The following is a 22,416-nucleotide window of genomic DNA, read 5'->3' as shown; positions in this document are numbered from 1 at the left end:
TTTGAAAGACTAACATATAAAATAAAATAGTTTTAAATAACATTGAAACATAATCTTGAAATTTTGTTTTACATACATGCACTGTGAACCAGAAAAAAACAAAATCACAATACAACAGATGAGCAATCCCAATATGAACTTGTGTGTGTGTGTCTGTGCATATATACAGCACAAGAGTGTCCAGTCATTACACTGTGCTTTGTGCAAATTAATTTTGTACATTTCGCACAGGTCATGCTTGTCTTGACCTAGATCCTGTCTCCGGCTCATCTCGCGCCCCCGGCCATCCCCCCAACTCCATCTGGATGAAGCTCGTCTGCTGGACTTTAAATATGTAGTTGTAGGGTTAGATAAACTAATTCCTCTTTATGAGTTCTTGTAGATCACCTGTCCCTCCTGGGGGAGGATCCATCCTTCATGTGGACACCCCTGAGGTTTCTTAGTTTTTTCCGGAATCCGTTTTTTTTATTAGGAGTTTTTCCTTACCACGAAGGGGGATCTAAGGGCATGGATTAGCTTTTAGTTTAGTCTGTTTAGTTAGTTTAATTTATTTTTTTCCTATTGAATTCTATGTATTCATGATCCTTTTTATTTTATGTTTTACTTTTTCAATTACCGATACGAAGCCCATCGAGACAACAGTTGTGAATCTGGGCTATACAAATAAAATTAAATTGAGTTGAATTGAATTAGATTGAATGAATTGACATGGTCACTGCCATCCTAGTGGGCCCTGGCACTGTCTTTATTATGTTTTCTGCAGACAGGTTTGTCTGACGCATATTTGGGGATGAAGACCAATGTATTTCACCATTCTTTGATATGAATGTCTTGCTTGGAGGAAAAAGAATAGCAATTCCCTCATCTGGTTCAAAATCAGAATCATTAGAATCAGAATTTAGCTCAAGATAGTCTTCTTCTGATCATGATCAGTGATGACTACCAGAGCCTCCAGGACTGTCATCTTTCTGCTTCTGCTGCTCATTTTCTAAAGGTCTGCCTGTGTAATGTTGGAAGGACTCCCATGCAGAGAATCTTTTATATGTTTTGACCCTCCCCTGTTGAGTGTCCACTGAATGTGGGTTGAGTTTTCCCGCGAGAACATAAATGGTTCCTGCCAAAAGTCATAACACCTATGCACCTGTGTGTGTGTGTGTGTGTGTCTATGTGTGTGATTGGGTTGAAATATGTCTCACAGGTGCAAATAAAGGAAAACTAATAATTATAAGACATCCTTGTACCTCCAATTTGAATGCCGGGTCAAATTGACCCGAACATCATCTATGTGATATAAACATGCAGGGAGGGGGGCTGCATATATGTGAGATGAACCATTTTCATAATATATGTTGATTACGCTAATTAAGGCAAGCAGAAGAAGTTTCATGCTGAAAAAATACTTTTAACTATTTTTCCTAGATGTTCAAACTTTAAAACGGGTCAATTTGACCCGGAACATAACAGGAGGGTTAACCTATTTTTTTCTCAAGTAGATTTATAATAAATAGGCAAAAAATATCAGGTTATTGATAATAAAAAGATCTTAAGTTACATTTTTTCCCACAGAATTACAGACAATATCAGTGTCTGACAAACCACTTTGCAGCCAGAAGGAGCACAGTTCAAGACAATGAAACTAGCTCTATTGAACAGGTGAAACAAGAACTTGTTAGAGCAAACATTAAAAAAAAGTAAATCTATCTTTGTGATGTCAGGCAGACTAATGAACAGACAGAAAATTTAAAGCTGGAACGAGCAAAGAATCTCTTGAACACGTGGATGAAATTCTTCACACAGCAGTCCTGGCACGGTTTCCCTTCTGGAGTGCAGCAGATTTCTTAATGATGGGCATGTGGAATTCTACCAATGGTACCTAATGGGGCTGATGGGAACGTAAAAATGTTGAGTGGAGGGACTGTACACAACCAAAGTATCACAGAAACCCAATTATTAAATCAGGGCTCATTCGGATCTTTCAATTTTATTTTTGTTGTCTATATTTTTTCAAGTTGAAGTTAGATTTGTGCTTTTCTTAGTATTTTAGGATTTACTAGTTAAAGTTGTCAAAGGCCTATAGAACAAGGGTGCTCACACTTTTTTGGCATGTGAGCTTCTTTTGAATCGACAATGTCTTGAAGATCTACCTATAAAATATACGTGTGTGTGTGTGTGTGTGTGTGTGTGTGTGTGTATGTATGTATGTATGTATATATATATATATATATATATATATATATATATATATATATATATATATATATATATATATATATATATATATATATATATATATATATATATATATATATATATATATTACATGTTTGTTACATGTTTATTTGAACATTATTGTTTATGTACTGATGATTAAAAACTACACAGTGAGATTATATAAAGATACTTTTTTATTAATAGATGAGGCGTTTTATTACAAAGACAGAAAGCAGCGACCACCGTATGTCATGCTCTGCTGTAAACCGTGCAATAGGGGGAGCGTGGCTTTTCAAAGGCGCTGCTGCTGGCTCCGTACGAAGCGCGTGCTACGTGAAAAACAGCTTCCTTGATGAGCTTGTGTTTATCGGGCGAAAACTCCAGAGCTGATAGCAGGAAGAGACACGCTGGACGGCTTCAATTAACACTCGGGTTGTCCGGAGTGATCTTCTGCCGGTGATTTGACGTCCCGCGGGGCAGAAGAGACTTCCTGATGACAGAGTTTGCGCTCAGTGCATTTAAACACGCATGTGCAGTGACGTATGTATCAGAGGATGTCCGATTGGCCAATCTACATGTCAATCAAGTCCTGTTCCTTGTCGGTGAGTATTTTGATTGGCTGGTGGATTTTTAAGAAGTACTTTTTTCTTTTTTTTCTTTTTTAATCTTTTCTGGCCCGCGATCTACTCTCTTGTCCTTGAAGATCGACCGGTCGATCGCAATCGACGTAATGAGCACCCCTGCTTTAGAATAATTTCCATTTGACTGTTTCCAAGACAACAACCAATCACACCTAAAAGACAACAAAACAAAACTGAACAAAGAAAAAGAAGTGGAATCTGAAATTTCTTGCCATTTTTTCTTTCTCATTTGAAACCTAAACCTGAACTCTTAGAGATCATTGCGCTGAAAAATTGGAGCAAATAGTTGTATACTAGAGTTAGTGTATTCTTAAATGTAAGTCACCACTAGATGCCTTTTTACTAAAACAATTTTAAACTTCTGCTTTGCAATTAAAATGTTATCTTTTTTTGGCTGTCTTTGAAAATGAATGAAACTGCAAACTGTTTAAACGTAATCAATATACGAGGCAGTGATTCAAGGTTTTAATTCCAGTTTGATTTAAGCCTTGAAAAGTCTAACTGATCTATTAGTCCATTTTCTGGTTAAATATTGACAATCGGACAATTTAGTTTGAAATGCCTGTATTTAACATAAACAATAATTTGAGAATAATTGGAATATAGACATTATAGTAAGAAATATCTATTTAAAATTAAGTAAAACCTGAGGAGATTGCGGAGTTTTTGTGTTTTTGTCAGACCATGTTTTTTATGCTTCTATCAGCTCTTCATCCAAGAACAGGAAAGAGTGAGTCGTAAGTCTTCATGTGTTTTGCAGACCTGAGGTAAGATAGTTACTATTTCATGCATACCCAAATAAAGAGTTTGAAGTGCAGTGACCTAATTTACAAATAGTACTTTTAATTAGCAATACATCGAATTGGCATTTCAATAGGGAGAGACCTTAAAAATGTGATTGAAATATTTTACAGTAAAACAGAAATTTCTGCATGAAATGATTCGGAGTCTTTGGTGGTTAGGATCTGGGCCAAACACACACTGAAATGTTATCGACACACCTGCTAGCTGCAAAAATGTCCACATGTCATTGTCACATGCAAACTATTAGTGCAAAGGTGAGCTAACACCTGTGCTCAGGTGAGTGTTTATGTTCTTCTAAAATGGATGGTGGAATGTGAAAAGAAGGAGTAGGAGCTCCCAGCCACCCCCACACCCAGACCCCCGCCGCAGCACCAGCGGCAGCCGGAACCCCCCAACGCCACACGGCAGCAGGCAGGGGACAACCGCCCCCCGGGCGACCAAATCCGCCACCCAGGCCAGGACCAGCAGGACCGCTGCGAGGCCCCCAGAGCCAGAGAACAGGGAAGCACGGGGAAAGAGAGCGCCGCCCCAGCCCAACCAGGAGAGCAGCCCCCCCACCGCGCCGGAAGAGCCCAACGCAGGGCCCCACCCGAGAAGGGCACCCATAGCCCCAGACGAGCACCCCATCACCACCCAGGAGTTCCGGGCATCCCCCCGCCCCAACCCCAGGTACGAGCCAGGACCCCTCAAGGGAGACCCTCTCTGCACTCCAGGCAGCCACCCACCCGGCCCACGGTTGGTCCAGGGAGGAGTGTAGATGCTACTTGGCGTCTATCTTCTTTGCTGGCAAAATGACGCTTTTACGCGTGGCGTTTTTCGCGTCGGTATGCACACTCACATTGGTGCCCTTTGTTTAGTCATGAGGCGTTAAACGTCAGCGAATATCGTTCGCGTAATTCGTCACGGTGTGTACGGGCCTTAAGACTTTAAAGGCAGGATTTTGATTGTGATTGGATATGGAGAAAGTGAGCACCACAGCTATTGGCTCAGAATGAAGACCAATTGATGAGTGATGTGTGGAATGAAGAATCCGCAACCCAGAGTACCTGAAGATGAGAGAGATCTTCCTTATTGAAACTGCACCAAATTTTCACACAGTTAGATATGAAGCTGGTAAAAGGAGAAGGACAGATGTATGCCTGTTGGTTCTGTTTTGGAAAAGAACCACTACAATTGTTTTTTCTTTTTATTTGGAGGTGGGGGTGGATTGAAGCAAGAAACTGAGAAGAATGGGGCATCTCCAGTGCAACAGATAATATACTTTGGTGAAAAATGACTCAAGATCAAGATAGAGGGCAGATTTATGTGTGGATCCAGTTATGGCCTTACCCAGGATCATAAGCTCTGAACATCCAAAAGAATGAGATAATAAAACAAACTGCAGAAAACGTGACTAAACTGACCTTCAACGGCAGAGACGGAAAGTTATACTGGAAGATATCAGCATTAAGTCGGTGCTTCTGGGCATTTCTGGAAGCATGCCGAAGTGGTTCAGTCATCTGGCCATACTTGCCCCAGGCGCCTTGCAGTGAGGTGTTTCAGATATGTCCTCCGTGGAAGAAGCCTTAAGGGCAGACTGAAGGCTGTCTTGCGAGATTTGTATCTCTCAGCTTTAATTCAAATGAGCCAAAGAAGTTTGTTGAGGTTGCTCTGTTGTCCTGGTAACCCATATTGTCTGTTTTAATTTCCTTTTATCTGCACTGTACCTAACATCTGCCCTAATATCAAATAACATGTCCATTGTTGCTTGGTATTTATTCTGTTTTACTTCCCTTATCAATTTAACCTGTTTTTTTATATGTTAGTCTTGGTTTCAGTAAAAAATTTCAAGTGACTGCAAAGTAAGAGCCTGACTCCTCCCCCTCTGGACAGAAAAAGATCAGAGTACTCTTGCTAGGATCAACCTAATAACAGGAAGCGATTAAGATTGATTGATAATGCCCTTTCTGTTCTTGCAGCTTCAGCTAAAAAGAGTTGGTTGTACAATTCCCACAGTATTGAGGTTTTGTTAGAAAATCTCTGACACATTCAGGTCTTGAATTTACTCTATTTTAAAATAAAAAAATGTATTGGTTGGATTTAATGGTAAGGAGGAACCAATGGGAAGAATTGTGCATGCCCTATCTTCAGGATAGGGCAGATTTATGTTTTAAACAGGGTGCTTTGGTGTATTTTGTCTGAACAAAAATCCTGATTTAATTGGACTTCTTTACCTTTTTTTTATTTAGCTTTTATTATTCATAATCATAGCATCAAAAAAGTACATGTATTTCACATTAGAGCTTATTTGGATTTACAAGTTTTACTTCATTGTTCCCCATGAATCCTACAAAATAAATCAAGTTAAGAATTTTCATTCTTCGATAACCTTTTTTGCTCACAAAACCTTCTCAAAATGTTAAAGAATGCACATGATCAAATTGAGTCCAGTGTGAAATTTCACGTTTGATATCACATTTGATACAAACAATAGAAATTGCACTCAGCAGTCTTGTCAATAAAATGCTTTACTGTCTTTAAATAAAAAAAAAATATAAAGCAAATCATTTTCCACATCACATAGGGTCAACACACTAACCTTTGAAACCAAAAAGACAGTTTTATTCAAACAAAAGGAAATAAAATTGAATTTTTTGTGCATTCTTTCTAGTTTTTCATTGTGTTTTTCTTTTGTACCTAATCCAAACACTGATTTTATGACACAGACACATGGTGCCTTAAAATCACAACAACCAGTCTGATAGGTTTGCTACTGTTGTGATCTCCACAACCTGGCTTTCACAAAATATTTCATTTTAAGAAAAGTCATAGTGAAGAATTTTAGATAATTTTGTGAAACTCTCAGAATGTGTGCCTGCTCACAGTCTTATTTGCACATTGTTTAAGAATGGCCACTTTGAAAATAAATAACTCTCTGCAGGGAGAACTCTAAATGTCGGTCTCTTTCAGGCCGTGACATTCTGCCAGATCATAGAACTGAAAACTGCCCTGCTCACAAGAATTGCAGATTCCCATTGAAACTGTGTCCACAGTGTCCCTCCTGCCCCCGCCAGGTGTGGCTCCTTTTCCTGTCCCTCCCTTGATCTTGTTGGACAGATTGTTGACTTTTTCCTTAAACTGAAAGGAGGAGTTCTGCAGAGGCGGAAAAAGGCTCCATCTCTTTAAACCGAGTGAACAACCTTTCTTCTTATGCAATAAAGAGCTGCTGCATGATTCATGCACGGCATAGCCAGGTGTGTATTCTCCCCTCTGATCCCTTGCCATTCCTTTCACAGCTGTCCGCCACCTCTGGTCATAGAAGCGGCGCAGGACCCTCCGCTTTTGATGGCACTGGCATTTGAGCAGTCGAATGAATGCTCGCTGGAACTCTTTGCTAGAGCAGGGGTAGATCATTGGATTGATGCAGCTGTTGAAGTATCCCAGCCAAAACACCACCTTGAACACAGTTTCAGAGGGCTTCAGTGCTGGGAAGACGGAACCTTGAAAGGGATGGAAACATGAGGATTAGCATCAACTGAAGCCAAATCTTTGCAGAGTAAGGACACTTTATACATTAGATTTACATGTTGGATAGTTCATTCAGATAAGTTCTTTTTTTTTTTAATCTAAATATTTTATAAGTCATAAAGAAACCATGATCTAAATTTTTTAAAAGTTTCTATTTTTGGAATTATTGATGATAGTGGGTCCTCTGCCATCAACCTCATTACCAGCAAAGCAACCTATTATGGTATTTTGCCAGATTTAGTTATTTATTTTTAAATCTTCAACAGCCTCATATTAATTTTTTGGGTAATCTTTTCTTCAAAGTTTGGTCATTTTTATTAACAAAAGCAAAAGGACATTTTGTTCATCAGAAATATGACTCTTAAGAGCTGAGGCCTGTAAAAATAAGAGGTAATGAAATATTAAGCAGCATATTAAACCTACTTTTTAAAACTGTTAAGGTGCATGGTAACAACCTGTCAGGGTCATCAGGTGACATTTTTAATAACAGACACTCTAAGAGGAAACACTTTTTAATGCTTGTTTGTGCCATTATAGCTCGTATCACAAACGCATTTACTTACACCAAAACGCAAGTATTGGTTATAAATTATGGGTTTTTGCCAATGATAATATATGAGAACTGGACAATGTGACTCCTGCCCCCTCGCATTCCAAATAGAAGGTACCCACTGGCTCCAAGAAGCCAAAATCCCATAGACTTCTACAGACGAAAACAATTCTATTACTTAGTCATTACTCAGTTCTTGCTAATCATATTTCTTTTTTTCATATTTTATTCTGAAGTGGAAATTATTCTAATTATAAACTGGCCAATCAGAGGCCTCCATTGAAGTTTGTGGTCTAACGTTGCACATTTGAAAGGTGTGACAGATTCTCCTGAGTCTGCTTTCAAATGGTAGGGGCGGCCTTGCAACAAGCTCACTCCTGATTAGCAGGAGTGGTTGCCACACATATGATGACTCAGACTGACTCAGAACAATCACTAATTACTGACGTCATCTGGCTTAAACATTACGGCATCTGTATAGTGAAAAGATGACGACTGAATTGACTTTGGGTTGTCACGGTGCCTCGGTCAGCCCCGCCCCCTCAGCTCTGCTCCTGACTTCCACCAGCTGTGACCACCTCATCTCATCAACCTGCCTACACTTAAGGAGATCCAGCCCATTCATCGACGCCAGTTCGTTAACTCCTAACGGTGACTACGCCTGGTCAGCCTGCTCAAGTCCCATGTCTTTGTCCTGCCTTGCTCTCATGTTCTGCCTCTCTGTCTCAGGATTTACCCAACGAAGGTCACCTGTGTGGAAGTCTGCCGTCACTCACCTGCCGTCCTGAACCGAGCTCGGAGCACTCCAGCCGCAGTGATCCCTCCAGCCTCGCCACGAGCCACGTCTGGATTCCCTCCTGTCAATGGATTACTCTCATCAACCCCTCCTGTGATTAAAACTCACTTACCAAGTCACTTACCTGTCTGATCATTCTGAGTTCCAGCGTCTGGGTCTGTCTCGCCTGAAAACCATGACAGAACGAACTGGCCAAAATCCAGACCCAGCTGACTCAGATGATCTGCGCCACGCCGTGAGCCAACAAGGAATCTTCCTGGGACGCCAAGTTGACGCTCTATCCCAAATCGCTTCGGCTCAACAAGACCTTTTTCGGCGTCTGTATGGTATGTCGCAAACATTATCAGAAATCACCAGTCAAGCTTCCATTCCTGCTCCTACAGTTCCGGCCGCAACATCCGGCAACAACCTTTCTTCCGCTGCCGTCATGACACCTGAGAACTTCCGTCTCCAACCGGAACCTTTCCACGGCGACACGGAAGCCTGCGGAGGGTTTCTCCTTCAATGCCAGTTACTTTTTCAGCAAGCACCACGATACTACCTTTCCGATCACAGTAAGATCACGCTAATCATCAATTCACTTCGCAGTAAAGCGCTACAATGGGCTCAGGCTTTCCTATCCGCCAATCCTATATCCCACCTACCTTTTGGACGATTCATAGATGAATTCAAATTGGTGTTTGATCAGCCCCGTAAGCAAGACGAAGCAGCACGCAAACTTCTTACACTCCGACAACGTAACCGCTCCGTTAGCGAGCATATCATTGACTTCCGCATCCTGGCTGTGGAGGCTGGGTGGTCTGACCCAGCGCTCCGAGGGGTTTTTTACCAGTCCCTCAATGAAGCCATCAAAGATCATCTATGTACCCAGCCGGAAGCTAACACTTTTGAGGAATTAGCTGCTGCCGCCTTACGTTCCGATATCAGGCTACAGGAACGTAATGTGAGTCGGAGCCATGCTGCCAAGAAGGCTACTACGCTAACACCCCTCGTCACTTCCATGGACTGTAAACCCGTTCTCCGGTCAGAGACTCCTCGCACTATCCCAGAAGAACCTATGCGTATCGGGCATTCAAAAATCACAGCCGAGGAGCGGCTAAGACGTCGCAACGAAGGTGCGTGTTTCTATTGTGGTGAAACAGACCATCAGATTAACCGATGCTCCCGTCGTTTAGACTCCAGAACCCCTCCGCTAAGAGACCGGCCGCGGGGGGACCGTTCCGCTTCGCTTAAGGATTTTTTGTTTGTCCCGGTCAAGTTATGTCATCAATCCAGAATTTTGGACTTTCAGGCGCTGGTCGACTCTGGCGCTGAACAGAGTCTAATCGATCAGAGTATCGTTGATCGTTTAACTTTACCCACCGAACAACTCCCATCTCCTGTCCATGCTGCTGGTTTAGGGGGACAGCATTTGTCCGTTATTTCACACCGTACCAAACCTGTTTTGCTTGTTACCTCCGGGAACCACCGCGAGTTCATTCAGTTTTTTGTCACTCGCACACCCCAGACTCCTGTCGTTTTGGGGTTCTCGTGGCTTAGACTCCATAATCCCCATCTTGATTGGAGCCGTGGTAATATCATGGGGTGGAGTGACTTTTGCATGGGTCACTGTCTCCAATCTGCGTTATCCTCCGTTTCCACGCCCTTGAGCTGTGAACCCGAAAATATTGATCTTTCTAATATTCCGGATTGTTACCATGATTTAAAACTCGTGTTCAGTAAATCGAAGGCTTCCTCCTTACCACCTCACAGACCTTATGATTGTGCCATCAATCTTCTCGAGGGCGCCACCCTTCCCAAGGGAAGATTGTTTAACCTTTCGGGCCCCGAAAAGAAAGCTATGGAGCTTTACATTCAGGAAGCCCTAGCTCGGGGTCACATTCGTCCTTCCTCTTCCCCAGCCGGGGCCGGGTTTTTCTTCGTCGAGAAGAAAGACAAATCACTCAGACCCTGTATAGATTTCCGTGAACTGAACCAGATAACAATTAAAGATAAATATTCTCTCCCTCTCATCAGCTCGGTTTTTGATTCCATTCAGGAAGCACGCATATTCTCAAAACTCGACCTTCGTAATGCCTACCACCTCGTGCGAATGAGAGAAGGAGATGAATGGAAAACCGCGTTTAACACTCCGTTAGGACACTTCGAATATCAGGTTATGCCGTTTGGTCTAACCAACGCACCCGCCACCTTTCAACGCTTGGTCAACGACGTACTCAGAGATTTTTTGAATCAGTTTGTATTCGTGTACCTGGATGACATCTTGATTTACTCCAAAGATCCCAAGAACCATCAGAACCATGTGCGTCTAGTCCTTCAGAGGTTAGCCGAAAATCAGCTATTCGTAAAGGCCGAAAAATGCCAGTTCCACTCTACCAGCATTCCTTTCCTCGGGTACATTTTTGAAGCTGGCAGTATTCGTCCAGACCCTGCCAAGATAACTGCCGTTTCCCAATGGGAACCTCCCTCGTCACGCAAAAAGCTCCAGCAATTCCTTGGTTTCGCCAATTTCTACCGTCGATTTATTAGGAATTACAGTTCAATTGCTGCGCCCCTCACTCGTCTCACATCAACTTCAAAACCGTTTCTCTGGGATACCACGGCTCAAGCTGCTTTCAGCACCCTGAAGAAACTGTTTGTCTCAGCCCCAATCCTCATTCAACCGGACGTTTCCAGGCAATTTGTGGTGGAGGTTGACGCCTCCGACTCCGGTGTAGGGGCCGTTTTGTCCCAACGAGAGGAGTCATCAGGAAAGCTTAAACCTTGTGCCTTTTTTTCAAAAAAATTATCACCCGCAGAACGCAACTATGATGTGGGCAACCGGGAGCTCCTGGCAATAAAACTGGCTCTCGAAGAGTGGCGTCATTGGCTGGAGGGAGCGGCTCAACCTTTCATAGTCTGGACTGACCATAAAAATCTGGAATACCTGCGCTCTGCCAAACGACTCAACTCCCGCCAAGCCCGCTGGTGTTTGTTTTTTGACCGGTTTAACTTCTCCATCACTTACAGACCCGGCAGCAGAAATATCAAACCGGACGCCCTCTCACGCCAATTCTGTGACACTGAACAGTCCAAGACGACCACCAGCATTCTCCCTGATACCTGCATCATTGGCAATCTGACCTGGGACATCGAAACCAGAGTTATTCAGGCGCAAGGTGAGGAACCTGATCACCCCACTCCTCCTAACGGCACTCTTTATGTCCCCACATCTGTCAGATCTGCAGTAATCACCTGGGCCCATACCTCTCGCATCGCCTGTCATGGAGGAGTCACCCGTACTCTCCATCTTATACGGAGGCGCTTTTTCTGGCCCTCCATGAACAAGGACGTCAGAGAGTACATCGCCGCCTGTACCACCTGCGCACGCTCCAAAACCTCCAACTCTCCACCTGCGGGGTTATTGCAGCCTCTTCCCACGCCTAACCGTCCCTGGTCTCATATCTCCATCGATTTCGTCACGGGCCTTCCCATGTCTCAGGGTAACTCTATCATCCTCACCGTAATTGACCGATTCTCCAAGTTTGTCCATTTCATACCTCTCCCTCAGTTGCCCACAGCCTCTGAAACAGCAGAGGTTCTGGTAAACCACGTCTTCAGACATCACGGCATCCCAGCTGACATTGTGTCCGACCGCGGACCCCAATTTATCTCACAAGTCTGGAAGGCTTTTTGTTCTGCCCTAGGTGCCACCGTCAGCCTAACATCTGGGTACCATCCCCAATCGAACGGTCAAGCAGAACGGGCCAATCAGGAGCTGGAAGCTGCCCTCCGCTGCCTAGCCGCCCAGAACACCTCTGACTGGTCTACATACTTGGTCTGGATCGAGTACGCCCACAACACGCATCCCTCCTCTGCCACAGGTGTGTCCCCCTTTGAAGCGTCACTTGGTTATCTGCCTCCTCTGTTTCCATCCCATGAATTAGACCTCACCGTGCCATCTGTTCAAGACCACCTCCAACGTTGCCAGCGCATATGGCGCCAAACCCAAGAGGCTCTCCGTCGCTCCAAGGACAATAACTGCCGTACTGCCAACCGCCACAGGGTGGCTGGTCCCGCTTACCAACCAGGCCAGAGAGTATGGTTGTCGTCTAAAAACATCCCGATCCAGGCCACGTCACGCAAGCTGGCTCCCCGTTACATTGGACCATTCACCATTGATCGCATCATCAATCCCTCATGTGTCCGTCTTCATCTTCCGGCAGCTCTCAAGGTTCATCCATCCTTTCACGTTTCCCAGATCAAGCCTGTTGTGGACAGTGATTTGTGCCCGCCTTCCGCTTCCCCACCACCCGCCCGGCTCATCGACGACGCTCCGGCGTATACCGTCAGCCGCGTTTTGGACGTCCGGCGCCGGGGGCGCGGCTATCAGTTCTTGGTGGATTGGGAGGGTTTTGGTCCTGAGGAACGGTCTTGGATCTCCCGTTCCCTCGTTTTGGACCATTCCCTCATTTCCGATTTCTACCGCGCCCACCCGGACCGTCGGCCTCGACCGCCCAGAGGCGGTCGTTAGGGGGGGGGTACTGTCACGGTGCCTCGGTCAGCCCCGCCCCCTCAGCTCTGCTCCTGACTTCCACCAGCTGTGACCACCTCATCTCATCAACCTGCCTACACTTAAGGAGATCCAGCCCATTCATCGACGCCAGTTCGTTAACTCCTAACGGTGACTACGCCTGGTCAGCCTGCTCAAGTCCCATGTCTTTGTCCTGCCTTGCTCTCATGTTCTGCCTCTCTGTCTCAGGATTTACCCAACGAAGGTCACCTGTGTGGAAGTCTGCCGTCACTCACCTGCCGTCCTGAACCGAGCTCGGAGCACTCCAGCCGCAGTGATCCCTCCAGCCTCGCCACGAGCCACGTCTGGATTCCCTCCTGTCAATGGATTACTCTCATCAACCCCTCCTGTGATTAAAACTCACTTACCAAGTCACTTACCTGTCTGATCATTCTGAGTTCCAGCGTCTGGGTCTGTCTCGCCTGAAAACCATGACATGGGTGATGTTAACAGTTCAAACCAGTTCTCATAGGGAAGGATTTTGGTCTGGCTCCAACCCATGTGACCCTTAACAGGAAAACTGCATACAGAAAGTGAATTTAAAGATATAAACTTGGGCAGTCCAGGATGTTGGCAAGCTCTTTAGTCTTATTTTGTTTTCTTTTATTAAATGTATATGTTACAATTTCTATTTTTTGTGCTTTTACTTCTTACCATTATGCTGGGTGTTCTTGCTTTTTTTTTCTCTCAATATTGTCCTGTTGTTGAATTTAAAAGAAAATACAAAATGTATCTTTTTTCACTTTATTTCTCATGCTTCTACAACAACATAAAGTTTATTATGGTTTGCGCAGTAGCGGTTCTAGGCACGGGCCGTCCGGGCGGTGGCCTGGGGCGGAAAACTGAAGGGGGGCGGCACCGGCGGCTCAGCCCTTGTAAAATATTATATGCACCACTATTGGTTTACTTATGTCACAGTTTGTGAGTTTGTAACAGCCTGAACCTGGCCGCGCCGCCGCCCTCGCCCCGCAGCTGCGCTCTCCTGTCTTTGAGAAGTAGACACAAATGTGTGTGAAGAAGAAGGGAGGGGGCGCGGGGGGAGCACGGAGCACCACCGCGTTTGCGCATGCGCAAAACCTGGCGGGCTCATCTTTCAGGGGAGGCGACGGTCACGGGCTTGATGAAAAAAATAAAAGTAAAAACTGCGACTGCGCCGTCATGTAGCGAATCAGCGCCCCTGGCTATAGCTGCACGCGCTCCTGCTGGAAATGTGTGAAGAAAGGGGGGGGGGGGGGGGGGGGGCTGCGGGGAATCAGTTCAATTGTGGGACGCTTCCAAATTAAGTGGCTAGGTGGGGACAAGGGCGGGGGTTTGAATCTACTTCATAAAACCTTTTTATAAGTCAGTCATAAGGTGACATTCTATAACCTACACTTTAATAAAGGTATAGAAAATATATTCTGCTTTTTTTGGGTTAATTTTGTGTTAAATGCCCAAATGAAAAAATGGCAACACAAAACAATGCTGTCACTAAGGTGACAGTTGGTTCAGTCGACGGACTTGATGTCTTCTTCGTGACGTGAGGACATTTATGCCAAACAAACGCCAAAAACATCTAAAATATGGAGAAAAAAAGGTCAAAGCCATCTGGTGCCCAATTTAGAAAGAAAAGAAGAAGAGGAGAAAAGAGATAAAGAAAAGGGTAAGTCCTCACAGCTTGATGCATGTCTTTTCTAAATTCTAATGCTACCTGCCCTACAACAACGTTGCCGATGAAAACTTTATTTTGGTCGATGACCAACACTGAAGTAGGCCCAAATGTTGCAAATAGCGTCATTTTTTTTTTTTTTTAGATTTTATTCTTAAAAATTTGCTCTGCCTTAACTTGTAACATTAGTTATGATTCATGTGTCTGTCTGCTCTGCTGTAACACAAAGGTTTTGTTGGGTTTTGCTGTTGTATACTAGTTCATAATGTTAAAAAAGCTGTGATGGTTACACAGCATGCTGCTGCTGCCATAAGATGCTAATGGGGCAAATAATTTGAGATTGGTCTTAAATTTAATAATCGTTTGTGGCAGCCTAAATGTTTTCCCAATGTTTTTTTGACATTTAACTGGGGATTTAGGGGTTAATTTTGAGCCTGCATATGAAGTTTATTTTTTATTTGTTTTACAAATGTGGGATTATATTTTTAGCCAATAGAATTTCCATAAATCTGTAGGTAGTTTTAAAAATGAATATTTACCATTTACTGCAAATCTATGGGGACAAAACATAATTCAACAGGTCATAACTGAAAATTTTCCAATCAAAGGATTGAAGACGGAAAACATGAGCTAATTTTTCTTCTCTGAAGTAGAGATCGATATAGAACATGACAATTTAAATTTCCAATTCATAAATGTTTTTAAAATATTTATTTTATATTATTTATTTAATATTGATTTAATATTTCTTAGCTAACTGTATTTTTGCCATGCTTATGGTCTTTTATTTTTTGTGTTCTGATAACTATTATAATGCTGTTCAGAATTCTGACATCTTTTGTATCCACTTCTTAATTTCAATGACAATATAACATGTCAGTTGACAAAGACAAACAAAGTTCTGTTGTGACTATAGGGGGGGGGGGGGGGGGGGGGGCGCCTGGGGAGGGTCTCGCCCGGGGAGTAATTCAGGGTAGAACCGCCACTGGGTTTGCGGATGGTTTTTCTAAGTATGTCGTCCTCTCTTACGACAACTTGGCAGGCTTTCTCCAGAGAACCATTTCTACTAATAAAGAAGAGACACTGCCTTGGGCACAATAACTAATAAATTGAAAAAAATAATGTTGATTTTTAATTTCAACTGTTTCTGTGCATTTCAGTGACAACATGTTTTGATGCCTTTCTCATATCCACCCTTTTATTATGTATTTTCTTTGGAATGCAATGCAAGAATGTATTTATGGAATGTGTTTTTTTTTACCTCATTATGTTTGTTTTTCTCATCTCCCCGGGCTTCTGATGTAACAGAGCATCAATCTCAAAAACAGAGCTAAAACAGTCCTAATGCGAACTCAGCCTTGGTACAAAGAAGTCTATCATCATTTTAGGTGGAAGCAGAACGAGGCTTGTGTGTAATTTTCAAAGTAATGGCTTCATGCTGTTTTAGCGTCAGCTACCTGCAGCATACTGTGCCCTATCAAATGCAGACAGCAGTAATGGGCCATCTACTGGATCATAAAGCAGAGTCCATAATCCAGTTTGTCATTTTTCATGCAGGTTGGCAGTTTGTTGTGTTCGAGATGTCTTTCTTCACTTGGATTGACTTTTTGATTGCAAATTCTATCAACCACTTTGAACGCAACACAAACAGGATTGTAAATATAGTTAAGAAATAAGGAGATATCCATCAAGATGATGCCACTTCAAAGTTCAACCCACTTTTGTCATATTTTTAGATTTTTCTGTGTGAAAGAAGCCTTTGGAAATCCTCTTTGATAGTGTCTTTTTTTGGTTAACATTGGCTAATATCTCAACAATGACTATAAAGTGAACAGGGTGAGCCCTATACCAGAGTCTAGGGACCCGTCGGTTATCTCTGACACTGCTTTGTGACAGGTCTTTTGTGTAAGCAGACAGAATGCTGAGCAGCCCTCAGTTACAGAGCTTTAGAGAATTGCTTCCTTCACATTTAATGTTTTGTGTGAAGGTCAGTATATTTTTTGTAAGCTTCTTTAAATGTGTCCCCTAAAGGCCACCCTGCAGTATAATTATTTCCAGCAACAGAATCAAGTCAGTTATACTGCAGTTGTGCAGTACATAATGTACTACTGTCGAATCTGCTCACATTTGAGGATTTTGGAGGCCAATAGTAGTTCTTTTAAGCTTTCAATACTATGTTCTAAACATTTTGATCATTTTGATGGCAAAAATTGGCATAATTTCCCTTTATCATTTTATTTAAAGTTTCAGAATGTTAACAATGAATGTTACATTTTTAATCTGAGTAGCATTGTTCTAAAATGACGTCTTGAAATTCAACCTTTTAAAGACACTGTCACTTATTTTACCAATATCCAAGGATTGTACGCAAAGGTACAAATTCCAAACTATCGAATCAATTCAAAGTTCAAAAATAATGTTTTTAATTGAACATTATTCAATGAAAAGACTGTAAGTCAAGATTTCATTCTAAAACTAAGGTTTTTTATCATGACCAGTTAAATGTGAGAATATCATGTGATCAGATGAGACAAAAATAGAACTCTTTGATATAAACACCACTTGCTTTGTTTGAAGGGTAAGAACTCAGAGTTACATCCCAAAACCACACTATACCCACGTGGAAGCATGGGAGTGGAAACATCATATTTTTTGGGCAGCTTTTCTGCACAGGAAACAGAACAACTGATTTGCAGTAAGCAAAGGATGAATGGCGCAATGTATGGTGAGATTTGAGCATAAAACCTCCTTCCATCGGTAAGAGCATTGAGTATAAAACATGGCTAGATCTTATAGCATGACAACAACCCAAACACGTCACCTTGGCAACAAAGTGGTGGTTACATAAAAAAAAACAAAAAAAACAAACATTTAAGGTTCTGCCATGGTCGGGCCAGTCTCTAATCCTCATTCCAATAGGGAATCTGTGGATGGTGTTGAAAGTCTGTGTTGCCCAGTAAAAGCCCCAAAACACAACAGCTCTTGAGAAGGTCTGCATGAAAGAATGGACCAAAATAGTAGCTACAGAGTAAGCAAACTAATTGAAGACCAACATATGATGTCTCTCAGTGACTACTAGGATTACATTAATATGTATTGAGGTTGTTTACCTTTCACCGTATCCCTTCAGGGGTCGCCACAGTGAATTCGTTTTCACTGATTAGCACAAGACATTTGGAAAAGAATTTTAAAGCTTAGTATAAATTACAAAAGGGGTTCATTTAAATGTACACCTTGTGTACATTTAAGATTCATAATCTCTATTGTAACAGTAAAATATGTCCAACACAAGAGGCTTTTAGCTCTAATCTGTTTGTTCAGCTGTTGGACAGGACTAGTTAAAAAAAAGGATAAGATTTTTATGCCGGATGCCCTTTACTGACACAACCATGTAATTTATCCAGGATGGAGACTGGCACAGGATGTATTGATGATGAAAATTAAACACACACCTCATCTTTCAAGTGGGACAACCTGCAGAGAGTAACTACGCCTTACAACACTCATTAAAATAAATTTGTCAGTGTTTTGTTAACCTTTCTTGATTGTTTTGGTGTATTAATAAAGAATGGACATGTGCTGTCCCATCAAACCTTCATCTAAGTCAGATGACAGCAAGAGGACTTTCATTGTCATTTATAAAATGGCACATTGGCATCCAAAATGTATACGTCTGCCAGGTAAAAGGTTACTCATTAATGATTGTCTTAACTGTGGAGAAATGTCAATCTGTCCTAGTTTGTGTGAGCAGGACGGAAAGTCCACTCTCATCAATCAGTCATGTAAACTCATCCCACAGAGACTCATCAGTGTGGACTCATTTGGTCCCAGAGGAGTCTTCATGGTTTGTTATGCATGCTCTGGGGACTGCATTCAACAGTATCTGTGACCAAAAAAAAACAAAAAAACAATGCATGCCACATAGTGTCTATTCTGAAGCTGAAGCTCCTGGGAGCTGTAAGTTTGTTTGGACTTTAGTCAAAGAAAAGTGATTTATTTTTTGTCTTATTTCTCCTTATATCTAAATAATATGAATACTGAGAATCATGGATGTAATTACTTAATTTAAATGTAACTAATTAAGGGGAACACTTTAAAAAATGTCTCCCTTCTCTCTGAGCTGCTTCAGAAAATATCACATTTGTATTCTGTGGGTTCATTCTTGAGAGGCTGTGTGAGTTTTTCTGTCACCAGGGCACAATGTGCTCACCAAGCCACATTATGTGATCGCTATGATAGCAGTAATAAAAATTCTATTATGCTGAGCTGATCTGAAGAGTCAGTTGTCGATTAAATCCAAATGGAACAACCGTGTCCTTATCGTGACGCAAGGTGACAAATGATGAAAATGAGGAGCTAAGCGCCCAGTCCTTGCCCCTGCTCGTCTTTTATAACTCGAAGAGGATCGATCTCACACCTCTGCATGCAAATGAACTCGGCCTTTTCTCCCTTATTGAGTGAATGACGTGATTAGTCGCAGCAATTTTTATTTCTAGCATTCCTCTCCCTCCAGGCGTTACTCTCATAATAACATGCTGTTGATGATATACTTGCTGTTTCCCACCCCCTCACTAAAATTACTTTTAAACGGTTAACAGATTCATACACCAGAAAAATATTATTTTGTGCCTTCAGGTCCAATAAAAATATGGTTTGTTTGTTTTTTTAAATATAGAAAGTAGCCCCAATTGACATTTAGATTTTTTCAATAAACTGCACAATTGCAATGCATGAGTTAAACAAACAGTGTAAAGTAGTAGTACTTTAGTGGCTCTTTCCCCCAGCCTATGTAATATCCTGCACAAAAAAAAAAAAACGTATGTCTAAATGGAAAGAGTCTGGTGATTTAAAATGTCTAAGTTGCATTTAATGTTTTGGATTTGAAGGAATATTCTTTTGCAAACCCATGAAACAGAAACCCAAAGTAATATCATTATTAAAATATTTTGATTGCTGTTTCTGGTCATCAGTCTGCTCATTAGTAAAGAATGCTTTCCTTGTTATTGCTGTTCTTTGACAAACGGTGCATTAACTATCTGAAGACCTAACAGACTGACAGAAAAATTCCAGGGTGTTTTTCCTTCTTTACTTTTATTTATTTATTTTAAGAAGATACTGGTGTCAGGGCACATATGAGGGAGTGGGGGATTATTTATTGGCATGATTCCTAACACAGGCTGCCAATGAAACACTAGGAGGGTCAATTTCAGACTTGGTTTTGCCCCTTTCCACATGTGGGTTTTGGTTCTATTGAAATATTCTGATGCAGCTCCCATTAAGAAAAATGCCTAACTAGGACCAGAAGATGAAAAAGGTATCCAGATGTGAAGCATTTATATATAGAAACTATTCAATTATCCCACATCCTTTAAACTGTATGAATAATTCATTGCATAATTGTGATATCACTGCAAACGTCATCTTCTAGGCTGAATGAAATGTGGACCCGGGAAGTGGGGACATTTGTTTTATTTATGTATTATTTTCCTTGAAGCTGGAATGTGATAAATTGATTTCTTTTACTATTCTTAATGCCAAAACAGTTCATGTTCTGTGCATAATGCCGGGGATACATTGCGCACAAAAGCTTTTAACGGAACCATAGGGGGACCAAAATAAAAATGTCAAGAACATACCGATTGGTAGGAAGAGGAAAAAAGGCAGCCAGCAGACAATAAACATTCCCACCACGACTGCGAGGGTTTTTGCCGCTTTTTTCTCTCTGGAGAACTTCATGAGGCGCACCGACAGCGAACTTCGAAACGGATGGTTCTTGCTGCTCTTGGAGCTGGCCGGGCGCGCGTCCCCCAGCACGCTGCGGCAGTGGATCCGCAGCACTACTTCCACAGACTTGTCTCTTTCCCGCTTGACTCCCGCTTCCAGGCTCTTTGTAGTCCTGCGGGCCACTACATACACCCTAAAGTACATGATGAGAATGACCAAAAGCGGGAGGTAGAAGGAAAAGAGGGAGGAGAAGAGCGCGTAACCGGGCTCCTCCGTAATCCTGCAGATGCTCTCGTCCACCGGCGGCGGCTCCTTCCATCCCAGGAGCGGACCCACGGAGATGACTAAAGACGAGACCCACACCAGCATGAGGATTGCCACTGCCTTCCTCTCAGTCATGATGCTCGGGTATTTAAGGCAGTGCTTTACACCAATGTACCGGTCGATGGAGATCATGCAGAGGCTGAGGATGGAGGCTGTGCAGCAGAGCACATCCACGGCTGCCCAAACGTTGCAGAAAACGCGGCCAAACATCCAGCATCCCAGCACCTCCAAAGACGCAGAAAAGGGCAGAACGATGATGCTTACCAGAAGGTCTGCTATGGCCAAGTTCACAATGAAGAAGTTTGTGACAGTCTGCAACTGTTTATTGCAAACCACGGAGAGGATAACAAGAATATTTCCAACAATTGCCACCAGAATAAACACGGAGAGGAAGATCCCCACGCCGACGACCTGCGGGTCCATGGTGAAGTTCCTGCATGTTGTGATGCTGATGTTTGGGGGCATGAGCTCCAGAGCAGACCCGTTGAAATACAGCCCATTGTTGCTTTCGTTGCTCGAATTAGAGTCTGTCATTTTGAAACGCCATATAGACAACTTTTGGAGCAAGTTTCCTCTTCAAAGCAACAAGGAGCACGACGTCTGCGCGCTCCCTCCGCGCACTTTCCAACAGAAAAACCGCGCAGCTTCCTTTTGGAGCAACATCTGCCACTGAGCGCACACAGGGTAGAGAATTAAAATACAGAAATGTGTAGCAACTCACGTTTACACCCTAAAGCACCGATCTGCCATAAAACAACACAAAGAAACACACATCTATGGGAAAAAAAAGTAAGTTCATTTGACTCTGTTTCCTGCCGTTGTTTTCCGCTCTGCAACAACTCTGATGAGAATGAGAGCTGAGGCAGCAGGTCTCAACCTACAGCTCCACCCACACACAAAAATCCTTTAAAGGAATATATCTATGTCCGTATTTTTCATAATGGCAAAGGGCTTTTTCAAATTACTACAAATATTTGTGTAAGCTGCAGTCTTTGCACAAAATGGGGAAAAAAATATAGATCTCCGCTTACTCCCCCTTTTTAAAGTTTGTTGGCATGGTTTCCTCCATCAGAATTCATCCCATCCTCTTCCTTTCCAAACTGAGACATGCCTGACACCTGTCTTCTGGAGATAAGTCACTAATTCTTCAAATAGCTCCACTTGGAGAAAGGAAAAAAAAGAAAAAAACTTTTTTATGTGTACTCTTTTTTTATTTTACTAAAGTTGTTTGACACGTTTTCTTTTCACTGTGAAAATAATGTCTCCCTTTGATGTATCTTACAACTAGATTAGCAATAAGGGGAAAAATAACTAACTAACCCTTGTGCTATCCTAGGCACTTTACCATTGGGAGTTGGGTCATCTAGACCCACTAGACAGTGCTCTGAACCTTTTTTCTTCAATGATTTGTGATCTTCACTGGTGTCCATGGATTACATGAAATCTTTCCACCTTTATCCACCTTTGTCATGGTAGGGAGAACACGTCAATGGTAGGGTGGGGTCACCTATAATAGCACAAGGGTTAAATGGAAAAGTTCAAAAAACAAAACATATCTGATAAGCCCTGGCCCCATCCAGTTGCACGGTTAGAGCAGATCATCAGCCACATCATCTCCACTGACCAGCATGCCTGTCCTGACCACTGATATTTGCCCTT

The 22,416-nt window shown here is 42.5% G+C and overlaps 1 protein-coding gene across 1 annotated transcript; it reads right to left on the bottom strand.

Moving 5' to 3' along the window:
* Positions 1 to 5,876: 5,876 nt before the first annotated feature.
* On the bottom strand, positions 5,877 to 21,426 carry LOC101157273 (alpha-1A adrenergic receptor). Its single transcript, XM_004065868.5, has 2 exons — positions 20,346 to 21,426; positions 5,877 to 7,135 (listed from the first exon to the last, which is right to left on the bottom strand). Exons 1-2 carry the CDS (start codon positions 21,289 to 21,291, stop codon positions 6,585 to 6,587), a joined length of 1,497 nt encoding a protein of 498 aa, XP_004065916.2. The 5' UTR covers positions 21,292 to 21,426; the 3' UTR covers positions 5,877 to 6,584.
* Between the last annotated feature and the right edge of the window lie 990 nt (positions 21,427 to 22,416).

Source organism: Oryzias latipes, chromosome 1 (genome assembly GCF_053564925.1).
Source record: "Oryzias latipes strain Hd-rR chromosome 1, Olatipes_Hd-rR_3.1".
NCBI lineage: Eukaryota > Metazoa > Chordata > Actinopteri > Beloniformes > Adrianichthyidae > Oryzias > Oryzias latipes.
Note: the sequence above shows the minus strand (reverse complement) of the source record. Positions and strands in the feature narration are given on the sequence as shown.

Excerpts from the sequence above, each read along its gene's own strand:
- LOC101157273 (XM_004065868.5), bottom strand. The coding sequence starts at position 21,291 with ATGACAGACTCTAATTCGAGCAACGAAAGCAACAATGGGCTGTATTTC. Across the intron at positions 7,136-20,345 it reads TTTCCTCTTCCTACCAATCG|GTTCCGTCTTCCCAGCACTG; the intron begins GTATGTTCTTGA and ends ATCCCTTTCAAG.